The sequence below is a fragment of the Aspergillus viridinutans genome, assembly GCF_018404265.1.
Source record: "Aspergillus viridinutans IFM 47045 DNA, scaffold_6, whole genome shotgun sequence".
Taxonomy (NCBI): Eukaryota; Fungi; Ascomycota; class Eurotiomycetes; order Eurotiales; family Aspergillaceae; genus Aspergillus; species Aspergillus viridinutans.
The window spans coordinates 1,953,067-1,975,413 of record NW_025091222.1 but is presented as its reverse complement, the minus strand read 5'-3'; the positions used below and the strand labels follow the sequence as shown (position 1 = coordinate 1,975,413).

The window sequence follows — 22,347 nt, the reverse complement described above, 5'->3', positions numbered from 1 at the left end:
AGCAAGAAAATTATTCGGTTCGTTGCTGGATGTCGGCAAGTTGTCTGTCTCTATAAAGATCAAAGTAATCTGGCCAAACGTTTGTTGTGGCTCGGCGGAGACTGGAAAAGGAAAATGTAAACAAACCCGCATGTTGCGCACATGGCACTATATGGTCTGTGCTCAGGTGGGTCATCCGCCCCTCTCACATGATCCGATGTGGTCATCGCCTATCCATCTGCATACATATCAGGAACCCTATCTACTCTTCATCATCGTATCCTGTCATCTCAATCACATCTGGACACCTCAAGTATTATTTAGTGATTCCACTACGTTGTCTATCTGTGGAAAGACACTCTGTACATGTACAAGCGGCTCCCCGCCATTCACATGCCTACCTCATGATGAGAATCGGTCCTTGATCACCATGACCGCCCCGAGAGCTCCCGCGCAGGCCCAGATATCTCCTGGGAAGGGACTGGGCTTCATCAGCATGTTCCCTCTGTTACTCTCTTTTACTATGGAGCTAATCGTGAATAGCGCTTGGTGCTTCCCTCCACAATGTTTTAACTCGTGTAAAATCACATCCACACGTCTACCCCGCGGTCGACCTTGCCTACTCCTCCTCCGATCCCCTGAGGAAGCCAGTCATTCTACAGCTACCTTCAAATGGCCTTCGCCTGCGGTTTGATGGGCCCGATCAAAGGCTACGGCTGATTGAGGTGCTAGACTTTTCTAAAATCACTTTGGTTTACAAAAATCAAGAAGTAATGAAGGGCGTGAAACCACAAGAACAAGCCGCTTCGCAACAAGGTCCTAGTTTTCGTCATATCTACAATCGCCTCTTCGGGCCCTCCTACCCTGGCGAATATACACCTCCAACTGATGGTCATTCACCATATGGGACATATGTGCTCTCGTATCCAGGTGTTGCGTTCTCATTCCCTCTACAGAACTCAGCCTGGTCAGAGCAATGTGACTTTGTAGCACTCCTTTCTTCATCGGCAGCTTTGCCAGCGACATCCATGGCTATATTCCAGGGTGCCTCATGGCCGGAGGCTCGGAATAAGTTATTCTCGCAGCAGCCGCAATATCCTCGGTCTCCAGCACTAAGTGGCAAGAACCGTGACCTCGTCTCGGATGAGATTGAAGAGTTCGTCATCTTCGGCGCCGGCAAAATGGAGGTAATCCGCAGATCTGGTCCTCCTACTTGTATCACGCTGTCAGAGACAACTCCACAGGATCTCATTGCTGAGTTTGGACCACCTGATGCTATCTATCGGAAGAATGACCGGAGAATATCCATTCACCGGGCAGCCGGTAATAATAGTGCAGCAGATGCGCTGCATATGAGCCCTTCCCCAGGTAGGGGGATCGATGTCACTGACACGGATCAATCTTCAAGCAACAGCGTCACTGATGACTCAGATGAGGAGATTTCCCCCGTCAGTAATATTGACCCTTCGTCGCTCCCTACTGAATGCTTCTTTAATTATTTCCATCACGGTTTCGATGCCTTTATTTCGTATCCCACTGTCGTCGGCCCTGCGTTTCCGGGATCTGATTTGTCCGACGCATCACCTCCACCACCTTCTTCGCAACTCGTCGTCACTAAGATCATACTGCACGGAAATATTCCAGGCTCATATCCCTTCAACCGTCATCGACGTAGTCGTTGGACGATCAGTCTCGATTCGGCAGGTGATGTCGTGACATCTGAGACCCCCTACGACGCGATTTCTGAGAAGTTGAGGGAGGTCTGGAAAGGATCTTATGCAAGCACTGCGGAGGAGCGGGCTCTACAACGGCCCATGGTGCTGAATCGCGGTTGGGGGGACAGTCCTGAGAGTAGTGTCGAGTTCCTCGGTGGTTGGGAGGAAACTACTGGCAGAGGACACAGAAACGGTCATGATGGTCACGATGGGGGCTTGGGCAACACCGAATTATTCGGCTTTCCCGGGTTACTATTCGAAGTGATGAAGAATGGGGCTGTGAGCTGCTTGACCGTATATTGATTGCTGCTTGGGATGGTATAGACTGGAGTCTGGAGTTCGCCTATCAAGTTCGGCATCACTTTATGAGTCACGACATTGCCAATTAGATGATACCTCAATTATTTTGTTAATGGGATTACATTTATGACAGAAGATGGTCTTTTCCCCCCAAAGAAGCCGTCATCTTGGTAACATGCCAAAGGTCGACATAGTAAGGTATATATATCAGCTTTAGAGTTCCAGGCACTAAAGCTCTAGTGTTATCCCCGGTCGGCGATGGGTCTCCACAATTATTTTTCATCCGTCTCCGCTCATAACTCCAACCCAAATCTTCAACGCGACCAACCTCAACCTCAACCTCACCTCCGAGGCGGGATATGCTTCAGCGGTAGTATGCCGGAATTGCCGCGGTCGCTCACTCGGTCCTGGTCGTCGACGCTGAAACTCCCCAAGTCAACATTTCCCGCACGCGTGACGCCGGCCGACCAGACAAAATACCTACAGCGATGCACCGACGAGCTCTACGCCTGGCAGCGCCGTGAAAGACCCGCCGACCGACCATTTGTCTTGCATGATGGACCCCCCTACGCAAATGGCGACCTTCACATTGGACATGCTCTCAACAAGATATTGAAGGATATAATCTGCCGAGTGCAGCTGGCTAAAGGGAAGCGTGTTCGGTATGTGCCCGGATGGGATTGCCATGGATTACCCATCGAGCTCAAGGCGCTTGAGGTTCAAACAGAGCTTGGAAGCACCGTGGGATCTATCGGCGCCGCTGCGATTCGAACAGCTGCACGTAAGCTGGCAGGGCGGACAGTCAAAGAACAGATGAAAGGCTTTCGAAGCTTTGGCGTGATGGCCGACTGGGAAGGCCATTGGAAGACTATGGACAAGGAATTCGAAAAAAGACAACTTGGTGTTTTTCGAGAGATGGTGGATAAGGGTTTGATCTATAGACGGTTCAAACCTGTCTACTGGTCGCCGTCTACCGGAACAGCGCTTGCGGAAGCCGAATTGGAATACACAGACGACCATGTTTCCACCGCTGCCCTGGTCAAATTCCCTCTTGTCTCAGTCCCACCACAATTGGCTCAAGATCCTCTGGTACAGCTTAAGGACCTCAGTGCCGTCATTTGGACTACGACGCCTTGGACGCTCCCTGGCAACGCTGTAATCGCTGTTCACGAATCCTTGGATTATACGATCGTTCAGTCGGATACTCACGGTCAGCTTCTTGTCGCTCAATCGCGGTTTGAGTATCTGGAACATATGCTGAAGGAGGATCTGACCGTTATCATTCCATCTATTCGTGGCTCAGAGCTAGTAGAGCAGACAAAGTATCGACCCCTTTTCAAGTCAGCTGACGCGGAACCGCAGCCGATCATAGCTGCGGATTTTGTCACTGCCGACTCTGGTTCTGGACTTGTGCATTGTGCCCCTGGTCATGGTATGGACGACTATGAAGCTTGTGTTCCTCGTGGCATTCCTGCCTTTGCTCCCGTTGATGACCATGGTAAATTCACCGACAAGGCCATGCCGAGTGACCCAGCAAGGCTGAGTGGAAAAAGTGTCCTTGGAGAAGGGACTGCCGCTGTGCTCGAGTACATTGAGTCGCAAGGCTACCTGCTGGCAAAACATCAGTACGAGCATAAGTATCCTTACGATTGGAGGTCGAAGCTTCCGATCATCATCCGAGCAACTGAACAATGGTTTGCGGATGTGGCAGACATCCGTAACAGCGCAGTAAAAGCTTTGGACGATGTCAGATTTGTTCCCAGTTCCGGGAAGCAACGCCTGGAGAACTTTGTTAAAAACCGTAGCGAATGGTGTATTTCACGCCAACGTGCCTGGGGTGTCCCAATTCCCGCCCTTTATGACCGTGCCACAGGCGATGCTGTGCTCACTCGGGACAGCGTCTCGCATATCATGTCTGTGATCGAGGAACGTGGAATAGATGCATGGTGGACTGACGATATGAATGACCCTGCGTGGATTCCACCGACACTGCGAGAAGAGTCCGGACCCGGCTACAGGCGCGGCACTGATACCATGGATGTGTGGTTCGATAGCGGTACGAGTTGGACAGAGATCGACACCCCTCCTCGCGATGGATACCCGGCGGATGTTTACCTAGAAGGCACCGACCAGCACCGCGGCTGGTTCCAGTCTGGGCTTCTCACATACATTTCCCATCAGCTTGCCTCAGGGCAGACTAATACTCCTCGAGCACCATTCAAGAATCTCGTCACTCATGGATTTACTCTCGACGAAGAAGGACGCAAGATGAGCAAGTCCATAGGGAACGTGATTCACCCACAGTCGATCATGGACGGGACTCTTTTGCCCCCTCTTAAGCCGAGGAAAGGCAAAGGGAAGCAGCAAGAAAACAAAGAGCCAGTATATGATGCTCTGGGACCTGATGCGCTTCGAATGTGGGCTGCAAGCAGTGACTATACACGGGACGTCGTGATAGGAAAACAAGTGCTTCAGACCGTCAACACCAGCTTGCACAAATTCCGTGTGACCTTCAAGCTTCTTCTGGGTGCTCTGTCAGATTTCCGGCCACAGGACCAACTTCCATACGGCCAGTTGCAGCAAGTGGACCGCATGGCGCTTTTGCACCTGTCCGAGATGGTCCTCAGTTGTCAAAAAGCATGCGAGAATTTCGAATTCTACAAGGCTGTGAACGCAATGAACCGGTGGGCCAACCTTCAATTTTCAGCCTTCTACATGGAGGCGATCAAGGACCGTCTCTATACCTATGGGGAGAATAGCACCAGCAGACGCGCCGCTCAGACAACCTTGTTCCACATCTATAACTATCTTCAGGAAATACTGGCTCCCATCACGCCCTTGCTTGTGGAAGAGACCTGGGAACATACCCCAGAAGCCATCAAGCTGCAATGCGAGCATCCTTTGAAGCGTGTAGCCTCGACACCTCCTGTCGAGTGGTTGAATCAGTCTCTTGAGGCCGATTATCACAATATCGCTGGGGTCGGTTCGGTTATCAAGGTTCTGCAGGAGCAAGCGAGAGGCAAGAAGCAACTAGGCTCTTCTCTTCAGTCCTTTGTTCATATCATATTACCTGAGGACAATTCGGCCGCATCCGCTCTGCAACGCAATCTGTCAGAGCTCAATGATATGTTCGTTGTCTCTTCAGTCACGCTCGGCGCACACGGAGAGCCTGTTCCGCCTGCCATTCTTGACGCAGAGTGGCAGTACAGCGACGCGTATGAACTTCCCAGTGGAGGAAAGGGAACTGTGTACATCTACACGCCACAGGCGGATAAGTGTCCCCGTTGCTGGCGCTATGTTGTCCCAGAACCTCAGGCCGATGGCGCTCTGTGCAATCGTTGCGAGGATGTTGTGCGAGACCTTGATGCGTCAACTCCTGGCGAGACTGTTACTAATGGCACTGCCTAATTTCTCTTCTGACCCTTGCGTCTAATTTCTTATTCGTCTGTTCGGCTCTTAAATGAAACTAGCTACGTACTATAGTTTCCCGAGCTTGATTATGTACAGTGACCCCTTCCATTCTGATTCTAGATTTTAGGTAGTATTACAAAAGTATTACAACGGATGTGGACCACACATCACGTCAGGGACTGAAATGATACCTAGCCTACAAGAATTACCTAAATCGGATCTCGATGTTCTTAGTTACAGCAAGCAAGGGTGTTCTTGAGAGGAGACTAGGCAGCAGTGGCATGATGCCGCCAATGTCGCCGTGGCAAAGACCTTAGGTAGTTGTAGCTCAGGTAATCAACCATCTTGTGACCAGAACCTCATATTTACCCCAACATCCAGCTGCTTGCGCCCTGCATCAGCTCTAGAACCTTGGCAATTATATGTACTAATGAGTTGTTATTGGTCGTGAAATTGATTTGCTGCACGAGTAGAATAACTTCCCAGTTTTGATGACGCCACCATCGAGGTCAGCATGACGACTGCCCCTTGTAGCCCGCAAATCAAATCCCCCAGTGTACGAACCCGGACAAAATGACGACAATCGTGCCACGGAGGACACGAAAGCTGCTCTTTAAATTGATGTTAGCGGGGTGTGAATCTCGTTTTGACGTGTCGATCATCGAACTTGGTTATCCAGTGCCAGATCGGATCGGATATTGATCATCCATTCTTGGAGCTATAAAGAGCGGAACTGCCATAATTCTTGACACTGAAGAACACAGTTGGAGGCAATAGTACCGAGAATTTGCACTATTCAAGATGTTCGACTCGATGTTGTCTCATACGACGCGCCCGTTTCCCTTGCCTACTACGACCTCGTCAGTAGGTCCAGTACCTACCGTCATTCCTGGGGATACTCCTATCTTCCAGGAACTTGGAACGACTGGCAAGCGGACATTATGGTATGCATCTATTTGAGGATCTCGCCAAAATCACGGCTAATGGGCTCAGGGTGGTTGCGGTTCTCATGGGACTCTCGTCACTGGTCTTCTATACGCTTAGTGCTCGGGTGCCGTTGGTATGTACTAAAACTGTCGTAGTCGTGGATTGAGACTCACACATCGCAGTCGAAGCGCGTCTTCCACACACTGGTCTCCATCATGACCACCGTCTCATTCATCGTCTACCTTGCCCTCGCAACGGGAAGCGGCATGGCCTGGAAACACGACTCTCTCAAGCACACCCACAAGCATGTCCCCGATACCACGCAGGATTACTTCCGCCAGGTTTTGTGGTTACGCTACCTTAACTGGTTCGTGACCGAGCCACTCAGCCTGATCAACCTGGCGTTGGTATCTGGCCTTCCTGGCGCGCATTTGCTCGTCGCCATTGCGGCTGATTATGTTATGCTGGGCTCCGGACTGCTTGGCACCTTCGTGGGCCACACGCCGCGCAGATGGGTCTGGTTCACTGTCAGCGCTCTGGGATACCTGACTACGGTCTACCATGTTGCAATCAATGGAGGCAAGGCCTCGAATAACAAGGATGCTCAGACTAGACGGTTCTTTGCGTCTTTGTCTGGTGTGTCTTTGATTGTCAAAGTGCTCTATCCAGTGTATGTAACACACCGTTTTGAGACACTGTGAAAGTGAGTAGCTGACATATTTAGTGCTCTCGCGGCCGGTGGCCTGGCTTTGAAGATGAATGTTGATACCGAGACCGTTGTCTTCGCCATCTATGACATCTTCACTCAGGGCTTACTTGGGTACTGGCTGATCCTCGCACACGACAGCTCTCACGGAATGTAAGTAGATGTCTGATTATTACGCTTATACCTGACGTATGTCAAACTAATTATTCTCAGATCTCTCTACGTTGACGGATTCTGGTCTAATGGCATCGGAAACGAAGGAGCTATTCGAATCAGCGAGGAAGAAGGAGCGTAAGGCTTGAATGCTTCGTGGAGCAAGTGAGCCATGGGTTCAGCAACGATTGCACGGAAATGCGACGAATGCTTATCACGAAGGCCTCACTAGTGAGAGCAAGAAAGGCGGGCTGGGTTTTTGAGAACATACGTCAGTGTTTGTTCTTTGAGGAATTGCTATTTTGTGTGGAATGTATCCGCGATTATTAGGTTCAATTGTTACCTGGCTTTGATGATCAGTGATGGTAAAGAATGTATAATACATCTGATAGGTCGAACAGATCGGGTTCTTTAATCTCTCATTTGAAGTTAGGTAGGTAGAGATAACCGTTCATGTTAATGATTAGCCTTTCTTCCCTGATACATCTCATCTGTGACTCGCTTCTTCACGGAGTTCTTCTTTCGGAACGGGTTGCGCAGAGGAAGCTGTTTAACGCTCTCAGGACCACGGAACGGCGTCTCCCCGACTTTCTTCCCGCCCTTTAGCTCGATCACCTTCAACTCCCTGAGCGGGTCGATCATGCGCGCGTGCACCGGCTCCGTCGATACATCGCGCGGGTAATGGATTGCCACCTTCCTCATCGGCCAGGGGAGGTAGAAGCCGGCGTCGACGCAGAAATCTTTGAAATTTATGCATTTGAGATGCTTAGGGTCAAACCAGTGAATGAATGGGTCAGCGTCGACGACGAAGCCGGTCAGGGTCAGAGTCTTGACGGAGAGGCGGTTCAGCGTACGGCCCATGACCATGGCGCGGACTTTGGCTTTCTCGATGGCGGTCTTGTCGAGGTACTCGCCGGCTCCGATTTTAGGGTCGAGGGTCCCATCGCCTGCATGACCGCTGTAGGGGGAAGGGGCATCTCAGTCTCGCTCTGGAATCAATCGAGGGATGGCTAGCTTACTAGTAGACCGGCTCGTTATGATGTGATCCATCGAGCATCCAGCCGCCCTTGATGTAGGGCCATCTCTTACAAGCCCTGCGGCGGATCCTAGGCTCCAGCGCCATCCCCAGCTCTAACTCCTCGAGATCGGTGTTGAGCCAGGCGGCCTGCCAGATATACTTCTGGTACGACTGCATCATCCCCGTGATTTTCAGCACACGCAGGTTGCGAAACTGGCAAAGGGGGGCCATTTCTTCAATGTTGAGTATGTTCTCCTCGACGTCCTGATCCTCTTTAACGGGCCAGAAGACGTCGATTCCTAATGCGGTCAGGTCCTTTGGGAGGTGGTTCCAGGTTGCTCCGCCGCGGAAGTATATGAGAGGTCTTGCTGGTGTTCCTGGCTCCTGGGGGGTGGGGGTAGCCAGAACGGACTCGATCTTCTCGTTCCTCCTGCTACTTGCCATATTGAAGGGAGTGCGGAAGCGCCGACGGCGGGTTTCTGATGAAATGCTCGGGGCTCGTGTTGGCGAGCGAGATTGAGAGCGCGAGCGCGAGCTCTTGCCCAGGTCGAAGAGACGGCTCTGAGAGAGGGAACTTCGAGCGTTGGAGAAGGAGTTGAAACTCAGCGCGTCGCTCATGCTAAAGCGACGGCGTTGCTTCTTTTCAACCTCTACTTCCTTCGCAACGTCCTCGATAGGTGGGAGTCTTGCAGGAGTCAGGTTGAAAGGGAACCTCAAATGTAGAGTTGAACTGCGGTCTAGATTATTACGTTGACAATGCGTGAGCATTCATTGCTAGAACGAAGGTTGCGATATGTTATTGGCAGACTTGGGCAGGGAGGTGGAGGAGCTTACTGGCTTCGATGCTGTCGTTGATGGGCTGGTTGAACCGCTCTGCGTCTCTCCAGAAGGCTTCCCCGAGGAGCGTTGCTTTCCAGTGCGAAGGGAAGTCTTCGATTCTGTTTGTTTCCATTCCAGCAGTGAGAGGTGCTCATCAAGATGAGATTGGGGATGGAAGGGATCAGATGGCACAATTCAAGTAAGATCGGATGTTAGATTATTGTACTGGCAAGTTTGAGAAGAATGCACAAAAACAGCTTCTGGCCTTGCTCAGTATTCCTGTGAGGCGCGCGCTGTGGCCGGTAGTGAATTGTCAGGGCAATCGAAGACCCTTCTGCCATACCCAAATCATAAACCATTGCATCACTACTGGAAGACCTCCACAAAATTGATCATAGTTTCTGACTGTAGGTAAATATCTCCTGTTCAAGTAGGGCAAAATGTGCTATGAAACAAACTATACAAAGCCTTGTCCGATGTTGTCTTAAGCGTCTCAAATCTCAGCTCAAATGCTCACCTCATTGACCATCGCTAGTCCTTTCTCCTCCGAAACCGCAGTGGAACATCCTCTCTCATTGATAGTGTCAGCACTGAGGTGCTTTCTCGCAGGACTCTTTCCGCATCCTTACGAGCTTCTGGGCTCAATTCGACCTTATAATTCCGGGAAAGAACCGACAACGCGGCAATGAATTCGACCTGGGCAAATTTCTTTCCCAGACAAGCCCGAAATCCATCGCTGAAAGGAATGAATGCCCCCTTTATCGGTTTGTGAATGGTAGGATACTCTAGGCCAGGTGCAGCAAGTCCTGGTGTCGACGCATTCTTTGCTATAAAGCTGTTCTGGTTCCTTGCGTCCCATCTTTGAGGAGAAAACGTTGCAACATCTGGGCCCCAGTATTCCTCTGTATAATGCAGGCAATTTGTGTTGAGATTGACGTTGACTCGCGGCGGTAAAAGGTACTGCTTGCCTTGATAGTCGAGGGGACTTGGGGTTTCGGACGTGCTTTTAGGTACTGTCACTACAGGGGGATAAAGGCGAAGGACCTCAAGCTGTATCCAGGTTAGAATAGTGTGCCAAATCACTAGGATGGGACAAACCATCACGCATAACGGTGTAATCAACTTAGGGAACATGCGATGATAACCCCATTGAGCAATGTCTTCAGGCTCGCTGTGGGCCGCCTCGAGAATACCTTCATATAGCCAGTCTTGAGACACAACTAGTCGTAATCCTAGGAGGAGGCTTCCTCAAGTTGACGCTCACCGAGTCTTAAAACCTCGTCTCGGTCAACAGAGTCAAGACACCTAGCCTCAATTAGATGGTCAACAGCCGCGCCCGCATGTCCTTCAGAAGCTCCATAGCATCAGCGTGGGTAGCAGGCTAACCTATGGTCATATTAGTATACGGTTATACCTGTGCCAAGACTAATCAACATCTTCCTATCATGGGGCATGATGCAGTGACAGGACATAACAAACCATTTCTAGCAATATGCTGCTCATATTGTCTCGCAGCCTCATAGGAAGCAGCAGCAGCAACCACCTCACCCCCGTTTTTACCTCCGGCTCCGCCATATAGTTGGGTCGTAGGCCTGAGCCTGCTCCCTCAGAGTTGTCAAAATATACAAGGTTAGTCAACCGCGGTCACAACATAGAAACTGGATAGAATGGGAGCACTACTGAACAAGCCCATGATGTCAGCATAATAGGGATTGGGAACGAAACGAAAAGTGCAAGGAGCAGTTCGGAAGGTTGTGTCGAAGGAGATGTCGATATAAAAGTGGAAGAGGGGATAGACAGGATAATAATGGTTTATATACGCCGATCCTTCAGAGTCAGTGCGGGTAAAGGATGAGATGATGGAGATATATATTCCAGTTAAACGAAAAAGTGACCATACCACTGTACTACCGGAACACGTGCTATCGTGCTGTCTTCGACTGTCGAAACAATCTACGCACATGTGAGCCCTTGTTGGCAGGTAAGTATGCTTCGGATCTAGGAAAGGAACCAATGACCTTGATCAAACACTACTCGTACGAGGCAATGATCCAGCACTTAGATGATTCCTCATGTTTGCTCACGGAAAGAAGCTCGTCGTCATGACTGGCGAATGGGTAGCTTTATTGACTCCACGCTATTTTGCTTTTGTTTTCCCTTCCCGTGATAAATACATCCATGGACACCATAAGTAGCGTAGCTGAACGTGATCGAAATCAAGTCCTGTCTGGCATCCCCGTTCTTCCAGCCAAGAAAGAAAAAGTTGGAACCCGTAGGAAAATAGTCCGATCAAAAACAGTCATGCAAATTTAACCCGTCACAGCACTAAATTAGTACTTCTTGCCCTGGCGCAGAACATCACTGAACTCCTCCAGAGGGCTCCGGATGAGCTTAGTCTCCTTCCACAGGTTGGGGGTGAGGAAGCCGTAGGTGTTGACGACGGCAAGGAAAGTAGCCTTGAGGGTGTTCTCGAGGGTCTTGGTGGAACCGGAGGACGAGGTGTAGGCGTCCTGGACACCGGCAAGCTGGAGGAGACGCTTGACAGCGGGGGAGGCAACGAGACCGGTACCACGGGGAGCGGGGATAAGCTATAATCGCGGTTAGACATGTGATATTCTGCAATACATAACTATCGCATTCGATCGTAACGTACTCTGACGGAGACGGAACCACACTTGGCGCTCTGCTTGACGGGCAGAGAGTGAGGCTCACCGAGGTTGGTACCCCAGTAACCTCTCCGGACGGGCAGAACGCTGAGCTTGGCAATGATGATGGCGGCGCGGATGGCGGTAGCGACTTCCTTGGAGGTCTTGATACCGAGACCGATGTGACCCTCGGAGTCACCGATGACAACGACGGCCTTGAAACGAGTACGCTGACCGGCACGAGTCTGCTTCTGGACGGGCTTGATCTATAGTTTCATAACCGTCAGCAACTGCCAATTACACCCCAGTATTTCGCGCAGATTCCGCCCAATCCAATCAATTCGAGAACACCATTTCCTTTTCCCATAATCCACGAATTTGCCATGCACAATTGCTCTCTAGAGGATATCCGCAAATGGAATTGTTCGCTTCGTACCTTCATGACCTCATCCTTGAGCTTAGGCAGGAAGAAGTCGACAATCTGGTACTCCTTGACGGGCAGAGAGTGCAGGTAGATCTGCTCCATGCTGGTGATCTTGCCGGCCTTGACGAGACGGCCGAGCTTGGTGACGGGCTGCCATTCCTTCTCCTCCTTTGGGCCGCCGCGACGACCACGACGACCACGGCCACGGCCACGGTCACCACCACGGTCACCGCGCGAGCCAAATCCTCCACGTCCACGGGGAGCGTCAGCCATTTTGTATGTTGATGGCGATTGAGAATGAACCGGGGGGAGAGGTGTAACGGACGGGAGGTGTCGTTCGGAGGGGTTGTCGACGTCGAGGTTGACTTTGCTCGCTATCCACAGCTGTTTTGGGCCCTAGGGAAATTTCGCTGGCGGGTGTGCTAAGCGAGCCAACAAGCCCTACGAGCGGTAACCCTATGCCCTAGCTGGTAGTCCCAATACGGTAAGCCGATCAGGCCTACATCATGTGACGGGTGGACTCCCACCTTTATGATGTTTTTCTCCAATGGTTTGCGGGCGTGGCGCTGATTTGTCCATGTTTTCCTGGTTTGAGCACTGCGGTTATTAAATCTCCATCCTCTTATCGGTGAGAGTCTCGATACTTATCATCTGCTCCGCCATGATTTTCTTTTTCTCGGAGTTCTCATTGTCGCCTTCTTCTTCTCCATTTTAAAAGAGGATCTTTCTTTCTGAAATCCATTCTAACACCGTCGATTTCAATTGGATTCCCAAATAACTATCTTACGTCGGAAATGTTGCGGTGGTGCGTCTACATACAAACGGCATCCGTTCAATTGACGAAGCTAAGATCTATTCTAGGTATCAGACCAAGTTGGCTAAGCAGCCCATCCTCACGGCCAGCGTAACAAGTGCTGTATGATTCCTCCCTGCGACGCTCGAAATGATTTCGGTTGACAGAAGAATAGGTGCTTTTTGGTTGCGGAGATATTCTGGCGCAGCAAGCAGTTGATCGCAAGGGCTTCGATAAGCACGACATGGCAAGAACTGGACGAATGGCGCTGTATGGAGGAGGTGAGTTCCTGGACACGGATACGAACACCCCGTCTTCCTCGTTTCTTAGTCACGAGTCTGTTGCTAACAAGAATATCTAGCGATTTTCGGACCGGCCGCGACCACATGGTTCGCCTTCCTTCAACGAAACGTCGTTCTGAAGAGCCACAAAGCTACGATAGTTGCGCGCGTTATCGCAGACCAAGGCCTCTTTACTCCTACCCACCTAACCTGTTTCCTGACATCAATGGCAATCATGGAAGGCACGGACCCCATCGAGAAATGGCGTACCAGCTTTCTTCCCAGTTACAAGGCGAACCTCACTATCTGGCCTCTAGTTCAGGGCGTCAACTTCTCAATTGTGCCTCTAGAGTATCGGGTCTTGGTAGTCAACGTGGTCAGCTTAGGTGAGTTGTGTCCAGCTCACTCTTCTCGCTTTCACTCCGCTAATATGTCCGGATCAGGCTGGAACTGCATATTGAGTTTGATCAACAGCGGCGAGAAATAATGTTCTTACCATTTGGAGCATTGCGCGTCACGATACCCCTTTTTGTACACCTAGCATTTATCTTTTGGTCGGTTTCTTTTTTCTTGCTGGTTTGATAGAGGGTTCATTCACTCATCGTATGGGCGCAGTTTAGATTTTCCTCGGTACAAGTGCGGCAATATTTACTTATGACTCTTACATGCTTGGATTATGAGGCTGGTCCTTATGGGGTTTTTTGAGGGTTTATAATGCCAGCTTCTCACAAGGTCATAAGGGATCCTGCGAACTTCATTCATATTGTACCTTAGATTCGGTTCTCTTTTGCCTTGGAATAGAACAATTGTATCTATACTAGATCGATGTCTAGATTCACTAGGATATCATTTGACATCAAAATTGGCTTGAAAATAAGATGGCTGTTCTTACAGCAACTCTTTGTTAGCTTTGTTAGGGTTCAGGTCTGGGCGCCAGCCTATTAAAGGCCTAGAAAGGGGGCGAGTCCCAAAAGGGTAAAGTAGCACTTTGAAGCTGCGGCATCTCCAAACGCTTCAAAACTTCATCATTATTATTTTCGCAGACTGTATCACCGCCAACACACGACTACCGCTGTGATTCTGCCTGGAGCAGACAACAAACGACTGCGTGATCCCCGCGCATAAGCCGATTCTCCTCCGCCTCTACCCTCTCCGAACTTTCGCCTCTGGATCGCTCCTTCCTCGCGACCCTGTCAAAAATTGACTCTCACACCAAGACTTTTCCTCGCCCCTCCGACAACTCACGTATCTCTCTCTCTCTCTCTTCCCGCGCTCAAAGTTCGCTCGACTGAGCCTCTTACGAATTTTCCTTCTCTCAGATTTATAAACCACAATCATAATGGCTGAAGTCTCAGAGAACGGTCCTGTACCGGTGAACGACGAGAACACCGCTCCTGGCGCCGCTACCGAACAGAAGGAGCAGACCGAGAAGACTGAGCAAACAAATGGCGACACTGTTACGGTGTTCCATGACCCCGAAAATTTCAACGTGAAGCATCCACTCATGCACGAATGGACTCTCTGGTTCACGAAGCCCCCCAGTGGCAAGGTATGTGCGATAGCCTGCGGTGTAAAGGTAGACCCGCTAACACCGTTTGATTTGCAGGGCGACAACTGGAACGACCTGTTGAAAGAGGTCGTGACTTTCAATTCGGTTGAGGAATTCTGGGGTATCTACGTATGTCATATCATTATCGAGACCTGACCGGTGAGCTATACTGACTAGGGGTTGCTGAATAGAACAACATCACACCGACTTCTGAATTGGGTCTCAAGGCAGACTACCATCTCTTCAAGAAGGGCATCAGGCCAGAGTGGGAAGACCCCCAGAACAAGCACGGTGGCAAGTGGTCATACTCGTTCAAAGACAAGCGCTCCGTACCGATCGATGATCTTTGGCTGCACGCTCAACTGGCAGCTATCGGCGAGACTCTTGAGAACGATGGCGACAACGAGGTTATGGGTGTGGTCGTGAACGTGCGCAAGGGATTTTACCGTGTCGGTCTGTGGACACGGACGGTGGGCAAGAGCATTCCCGGCGACAAGAACGGCCGGACACCCGCTCAAGGGAAGGAGATCCTCGAAAACATCGGTCGGCGCTTCAAAGAGGTGCTACGCCTGAAGGAAGCTGATGTCGTCGAGTTCTCGGGACACACGGACAGCGCGCACAGCGGTAGCACTAGAGCCAAGGCCAAGTACACCGTTTAAACGGCCATGTGCATGGATACTCATATCGACTTACGATTGACAAGAGGAACGTCTCTTCGGCGTTAATGAGATGATTCTGTAATTACGGACGATGACCAATGAAGTGATAGCTTGAGGGACAGAATATCCGGGGAGACGACCCCCAACATCTGGATTTTCAGCATTTTTCCTTCGATGGCTTTCTTGTGGCAACTGGCGATGTGTATCGTATCTTATCCTCAAAACGCATTTCTGACGAGCTTATACCATTATCTCTCTGGGTCCACGGAAGGAAGAAGAAAAAGATTAAAAAAAAAAAAAAAAGCGTCTCTGTTTCGCATTTTGTACTCAAAGTGCCGTCCTGATTTCGAAGAGTTATAGATCCTCGATACCGAATATGTCAGTAATGATTCTATTATCATACTTCTTCCCTTCTAAAAAATTCTTGCAATGAGCTTTCTCCCCGGGTCATTTCCTTGAGATGGAAGATTACAGGAGTCGCAACAGGCCGTATCTCGACTGCAAGAAGTAAAGGTAATGATGTTGGAGACAGGCAGCAGGGAGCCTGATATTTTAAGTATGAATTCTGGCTGGCTTCTAGAACTGCTTCTCCACGAAAGAGTTCGTCTGCCAGTCCTATTTTCTTCCTACTTCTCCATCTCGGTATATTTTCCTCCATCGCCGTCAACCTACCCTGACCCCACCACTGGTCGTCCTGGTCTGTTGTACCGTTGTTACTATTCTTCACTCTCCATAGCTGTTGCTCTTGGTCCGATCATGGGCCAAATATCTTGTCACCATACCCTTCTTTTCCTTGCCCTTTTCCGTCTTCCTTCAACTCAGAAATATACACTACCGAAGTGCCTTAGGAGCTTCAAAGTGGCCGTTCTTCTTTGTTCTCTCATCTCCAGGATAGATTCCTAAACCAAGGTCGATTACTACTTGTTCACTATCTGAGGTCTTTTTAGCTTGGTTGGTGTATGGGTACGTTTTCGGATTCACATTAGTTTGTACTGATTGTCAATGTTCAGACAGTCTCGGTAGTAAGTGTAGATTGATAACTTCTACACTATCTCTGACTTTCTTGACACGATTGACGTGCATGTACGGTCTTGCGTATTTTCTCAGTTCGACTTCAATGTGACGGTGCTTGTGTGTTGGAGACTATAATATATATCTCCACGGCGGAGACCTTTTGAAAGGCATACTCAGGACTCGAAACTCATAATTTCCTATTTATTCGAATGCGCTTATGCCACGTATAAGGGGGATTCATGGTACAATGAGATATAAGATACATGTAGAATGAGCAGAGAGAGGTTCAGAATATTAAGATATTTCATTAATTCATTATGTGTGTAAATCTATATTTACTATTATACAGTGGAAGGAGCTAGGCTGGCCGTAGGGAAGGGAAATCCCATGGGAAATCCCTTCCCATTGGGAAATGGGTATCCCATATTAATTTCCCATCCCATTTTGGGATTCCCATGGGATTTCCCATTCTTATCTAGATGGGATGGGATCCCTAATCCTTTAGTAGGAATGGGATGGGAAATTAATATRGGATTCCCTAATTAATATAGGAATCCCATATATCTAAGGGATAGGGAAATRGGAATCCYAATTATCTAAGGGATTAGGATGGGATTCCCATAGGGTAATATTAGAATRGGAAGGGAAATCCYATGGGAATCCTAAACCTTAATATATAGGGTAAAAGTRGGGTAAAATAGATAATATACCCCTAATATAGCCTATTTTTAGGGCTATATTATCTATTCTACCCTATTTTTACCCTATAATTTAAGGTTTGGGATAGTTTAGGATTCCCATGGGATTTCCTATCTTATTTTAGGATTCCCATGGGATTTCCCATTCTTATCTAGATGGGATGGGATCCCTAATCCTTTAGTAGGAATAGGATAGGAAATTAATATAGGATTCCCATATTAATTAGGGAATCCTATATATCTAAGGGATAGGGAAATGGGAATCCCATTTATCTAAGGGGTTAGGATGGGATTCCCACTACTAAGGGTAAAAAGGGAAGGGAACTAGCTATAGGACTCCCATGGGAATTCCCTTCCCTTCCCAACGGCCAGCCTAGAAGGAGCTATCTACTAAGTGAGATTATGTGATTAGATCTCTACTATACTAAGTATAGCTACACACCCCTAGATTTAATTAATGAGGTCATAGCCACTTCCTAATTAGGTAGTTAATCTATAATTATAGTATTAAGATCTACTATTTATAGTACTTTACTAGGCTAAGCCTAGCACCTTAAAGAATTAATTAAACTTTAGATAACTAAGTAGCTTTATTATAAGATCTATAATTATCTTATCTATTAAAAGATGCTATAGGAAGACCTACTTCTTAACTATTATATCTCTAATCTAATAATAATTAATATTAATATACTTACTGTAAGCATAGAATTAAGTATTATAGGCTAGGTCTATAGTAAGCTAGCTATTAGTATTAATCTGTATAGGGTATATACTATTAAAGCTAATATCTTTAAGAAGATAAGTAAGCTAGATAGCTTCCTTTATAATATAAATAATAATAATATATTTAGCCTTATATATAGATAAAGAGATAACTAATTATAGCTTAGAAGCCTATAAGATAGGCCTATTACTAAATATAAAGATATATCTAGTAGTTAAATAGTGTGTATTAATATATCTTATATAATTTATATTAATATAGCTAATAATAATACCTAGCTTATATATAATATCTTTTATATTATAAGGCTTATAGATAATTCTAATATCTAGGGTTTAATAGAAGAATTAAATAAGATAAATAAGATACTTAAAATATAATTTATTAGGATTTATAGTATATCTAGCTAGCTTCTTAATAGTAAAGGCAGTATCTAGCCTAATCTATAGTATTAGATATATAATTAAGCTAACTCCTGCTCTATATCTCTCTTTAAGTTTAAGATTATATCTAATAGACTTATCTAATTTAACTAGCTAAGCACCTTCTTCTATAGGCATTACTATAGTTTTAACTAAATATAGATTAAATATATTAATAAAATATTAAAGATAAGTATATTAAGATAGCTTAATCTATCTTTTCTTAATATCTAGGTCTATCTTCATGCCTAGATAATAGGTAGCTAGGCTAATAAATAAAATATTAAATAGTTTACTAATAGCCTTATAYACCCCCTTAGTAATCTGCTTAGAAGGTCTAGTAATCTCTATATTATTAATATATAAGATAAGGAGTATACTATAGGTATTAAAGAAGAGGTATTTATTAATCTTAGATAGCTATAATCTAATCTTAGTAACTCTACTATAGAAGATAAGATACTAGGCATATATAGACTACTTTAATCTATATAAAGGAAGTAATAGTCTATATATATAGCTAGACTTATTATTAAAATCTAGTAGCTACTTTATATAGATAACTTTACTATTAAAGAATTTACCCTATAGGAAAGTAAGCTTAATATCTATCTTAATATAATAATAGCCTAAGATAGCTATAAGTATAAAGAATAGATAGATAGTAGCTAGCTTTATAGTAGAGAAAAATATCTAGTTAAAGTCTACTCTAGATATTTAGATATAGTCTTTAGTAACCTATCTTATCTTAAATTAGATAATCTTATTATTAGTACTAATCTTAATCTTATAGACCTAATACCCCTTAATAATCTTATAGCTAGTAGGTAGGACCTTAAGTACCTAGATATCTTACTTAATAAGATTATCTACTTCTACTTTTATAATATTCTACTAATTATCTACTTTAGGAGAGTTAATCACCTTATAAAAGAAAGAAGGCTTAATAATATTAGTATAATTATTACTAATATATATATACCTAATAATAATATAATTCTATATATACTTTTCTATAGCCTTAGTATTAATATAATACACCCCCTATTCTATAAGCTAAATTACTTCTAGCTAGAAATATTCTAGAAGGTCTTCTACTAGCTTACTAAAAAGGCCTCTATATAGGAAGTTACTATCCTTAGTAATACTAGGACCTACCTCTATATATATTTATAGTATAGGGATGCTGTCCTCTAGTCTAGGTAGATTAGGTATAGTTAGATCCTAGCCTTTAATAATATCTTAATCTAAATTATTATTACTAATAACCTTATTTAGATTATGGTCAGTAGGTGGAATGGCTAGTAAATTAATAAATTTACTATAATTATTATCTAGATTACTATAGAGATCTAGATCACTTCCTTCTTTAAAAATAATATTATAGATATATTTAACTTTATTAGTTACTAGTATCTAAATAATATATTACTTACCTAAGCTAGTGTAGCTAACTAAATAGTAATAAATAGTATATAGATTAATCTTTATAATACCCTACTTAGATTTAATTTTATTAGTAATAGTAAGATATCTAACTAAACCTAAGATCTATAGAGAGCTAATATCTAGATATTTACTAAAGTATATTTTATATAGAGTTATATTCTTACCTTAAATAGGTAAGATATTCTTRATTAGAATAACTCTCTTTATAATTTCACCCTAGAGTTTATATGGAATGGTTTTATCATTAATAATAATATTGTGATATCGACCTGCATGTATATGACTTTGGGGAAGTCTATCAGATGTATAATAATATCTAGTAATTATTATTACTATTTATGTAGTTAGTTAGACCTTATATTTATTCTTAGCTTAGGTTAAAATATAAAAGAAGACTAGAATCTCTTAAAGTTAATAAAATATATATAGGGCAGCTGCTAGCCTACCCCCTACCCTTATACTTTTTAAAGACTCTATATCCTTAATAATAATAAATATCCTATCTAGTAGTATATCTAGATTAAGTAAATATATAATACTTAATTCCTAGAAAGGTTTAAAACCCCTTATAAAGGATTAATCTAAACTATAGTAGCTCTAGTCTACTAACTCTTAGAAATACTATTAATAATTTAACTTTAATAAAATCCCTTATAGTAATTATTCCTAACTTAATAGAAAATACCTTAGATTAATAAGTTTTTAACCTTCTTAGACTAATCTAGATACCTATAATAGTAATAATTTACTATAGGGATATTCTTATTAACTCTTCCCTATAGTAATATYATAAGTTATAGATATTATAGGCTATTAGAGTCTTTTAAAATAGTAATAGATATAGGATTAATAATTTAACCTTAAAGAAAGATAAATTAAATTATTAAAGTTATTTTAATAAGTTTAAACTAATATTAATAATTATTAAATCTAACTTCTACTCTTAATTAGATATTATTCTTTATTTAATAAAATAGATAATATTAAATCTATATCTTCTAGTATAGAGATCCCTTAAACCTAGACTATTAATTATAATAATAGCTTTAAGATAGAATATCTTTAACTCTAATAGTAGTTTACTCTTACTATCTAGGGTATAAATAAAGGTACCTAGACTAAATTAATCTAGCTATATAAATAGTTAGTTAAACTTCTCTAAGATTAGTATAACTATCTAGATTATATCTATCTAGATAGAATTATAGGAGCTATAGCTATTACTCCTAATTCTAATCCTCTCCCTACTATTATTCCTAAAATACTTAAGCTATATTAAAAGATTTCTAACCTTAAACTAATCCCTATATATAATAGTAAGTATAGTAAGAATGCTGTAGTAAAGTAGCTCTAGTAGATTAATAAATACTTTTATAATAAGTAAACTCTTATTTAGAAGAAAGCTACTAAACTTAAAAAGATTATAATAGTTAAATATTACTTTATAGGTTAGGCTAAAGAGTAATAGGATACTTATAAGTAAAAGACTAAATATAATTTAATAGTAACTATAACTACCTTAGATACTTTTAAATAGTAGATCTAAGACTATTTTAAAGAGATTAGAGAAGAGAATAAATATTAGAAAGAGTATAAGAAATATACTTAAGAAAATTAAATTATATAATCCTATACTACTTCCCTACTTAAAGCTACTAAATATATTAAATCTAGAATTCCTAATAATATACTAATCTAGAAGTTTATTATTAATTTAAAGCTAGTTCTGTGTGCTTACTAGGTAGAAGATTATAATAAACTAACTACTTTTAATAATATAGTTTATTATTTTACTAAGTATAAATAGGGAGTGGCCCTATATACTTAGGTCTAGTTTTAATCCTTTAGGAAGATTAATAGTTATTAAATAGACCTAATAGATATTAATTTAAATACTATTATAGCATCCCCTAATTAACCTAAGAAGGGAATATATAAATAAAAGATATAGTATTAAACTAATTAAGCTTACTTTAATTATAGATAGAAGGGCTATAATATTTAAGTTTATACTATACTAAATTAGCTATAATCTAATTATAAAAAGTAGTTAGGAAAAGYAATAGATTACTAGATATAAAAGTACTAGTTAGTTAACTATTATAGGCTTCTAAAGTTAAGGAATATAAAGTATTTAATAATCTTAAACTACTAAAGGATTATTATAATTCTGATAAGGATAGTAATAAAGAAAATTAGCTACTATAAGAAGGACTATTTAATATAATAGAAGTAGATTTAGAATAAGAAGATTATAATAGTATTAAGGCTTATTTAAATACCCTTAGATCTAATATTCTCTATTTCCTTACTATACTTAAAGCTTCTTAGATAGTAGTCTATCTCTAAGTACTATTAGACTATAGCTCTAGTTATATATTTATTTTAAAATATCTAGCTAATTTATTACCCTCTTTATAGTTTTAATTTTAATAAATATCTAAATAACTTTAGGTTTATCTACTAAATAGTAGATTTATATATATATTATATTAAGTTTAAATTCTATTTAGATTAGATAATTAGTACTATATTATTACTCCCTAGGTCCTTAAAATAATAGAGTATAATATTATCTTAGGCTAAGACTAGCTAAAATACTTTAACCCTAATATTAATTAGGTTATAGGATAGATAGTTATTAAAGAATATAGAATA

At 43.7% G+C, this 22,347-nt stretch overlaps 7 protein-coding genes across 7 annotated transcripts; 5 read left to right on the top strand and 2 right to left on the bottom strand.

Annotated features, from left to right (window-relative positions):
- Nucleotides 1-752: 752 nt before the first annotated feature.
- Nucleotides 753-1,997, top strand: Aspvir_008357 (UPF0183 domain protein; the record flags this gene model as incomplete). The annotated part of the gene is made up of 1 exon (XM_043271529.1): nt 753-1,997. One exon carries the CDS (start codon nt 753-755, stop codon nt 1,995-1,997), a length of 1,245 nt encoding a protein of 414 aa, XP_043127464.1.
- Nucleotides 1,998-2,252: 255 nt separating this feature from the next.
- On the top strand, nt 2,253-5,402 carry Aspvir_008356 (isoleucine--tRNA ligase ISM1; the record flags this gene model as incomplete). Its single annotated transcript, XM_043271528.1, has 1 exon — nt 2,253-5,402. The coding sequence occupies one exon, from the start codon at nt 2,253-2,255 to the stop codon at nt 5,400-5,402; it is 3,150 nt and encodes a 1,049-aa protein (XP_043127463.1).
- Nucleotides 5,403-6,206: 804 nt separating this feature from the next.
- Aspvir_008355 (opsin family protein) lies at nt 6,207-7,333 on the top strand (the record flags this gene model as incomplete). Its single annotated transcript, XM_043271527.1, has 5 exons — nt 6,207-6,349; nt 6,399-6,465; nt 6,515-7,002; nt 7,057-7,191; nt 7,252-7,333. The coding sequence occupies 5 exons, from the start codon at nt 6,207-6,209 to the stop codon at nt 7,331-7,333; spliced, it is 915 nt and encodes a 304-aa protein (XP_043127462.1).
- Nucleotides 7,334-7,647: 314 nt separating this feature from the next.
- Nucleotides 7,648-9,161, bottom strand: Aspvir_008354 (uncharacterized protein; the record flags this gene model as incomplete). The annotated part of the gene is made up of 3 exons (XM_043271526.1): nt 7,648-8,149; nt 8,211-8,946; nt 9,044-9,161. The coding sequence occupies 3 exons, from the start codon at nt 9,159-9,161 to the stop codon at nt 7,648-7,650; spliced, it is 1,356 nt and encodes a 451-aa protein (XP_043127461.1).
- A 2,197-nt stretch (nt 9,162-11,358) lies between these two features.
- Nucleotides 11,359-12,370, bottom strand: Aspvir_008353 (40S ribosomal protein uS5; the record flags this gene model as incomplete). The annotated part of the gene is made up of 3 exons (XM_043271525.1): nt 11,359-11,616; nt 11,682-11,939; nt 12,110-12,370. 3 exons carry the CDS (start codon nt 12,368-12,370, stop codon nt 11,359-11,361), a joined length of 777 nt encoding a protein of 258 aa, XP_043127460.1.
- Nucleotides 12,371-12,891: 521 nt separating this feature from the next.
- Aspvir_008352 (Mpv17/PMP22 family protein) lies at nt 12,892-13,658 on the top strand (the record flags this gene model as incomplete). The annotated part of the gene is made up of 5 exons (XM_043271524.1): nt 12,892-12,902; nt 12,959-13,013; nt 13,066-13,171; nt 13,252-13,557; nt 13,615-13,658. 5 exons carry the CDS (start codon nt 12,892-12,894, stop codon nt 13,656-13,658), a joined length of 522 nt encoding a protein of 173 aa, XP_043127459.1.
- Nucleotides 13,659-14,510: 852 nt separating this feature from the next.
- Nucleotides 14,511-15,379, top strand: Aspvir_008351 (eukaryotic translation initiation factor 4E; the record flags this gene model as incomplete). The annotated part of the gene is made up of 3 exons (XM_043271523.1): nt 14,511-14,720; nt 14,778-14,849; nt 14,912-15,379. The coding sequence occupies 3 exons, from the start codon at nt 14,511-14,513 to the stop codon at nt 15,377-15,379; spliced, it is 750 nt and encodes a 249-aa protein (XP_043127458.1).
- Nucleotides 15,380-22,347: the final 6,968 nt, after the last annotated feature.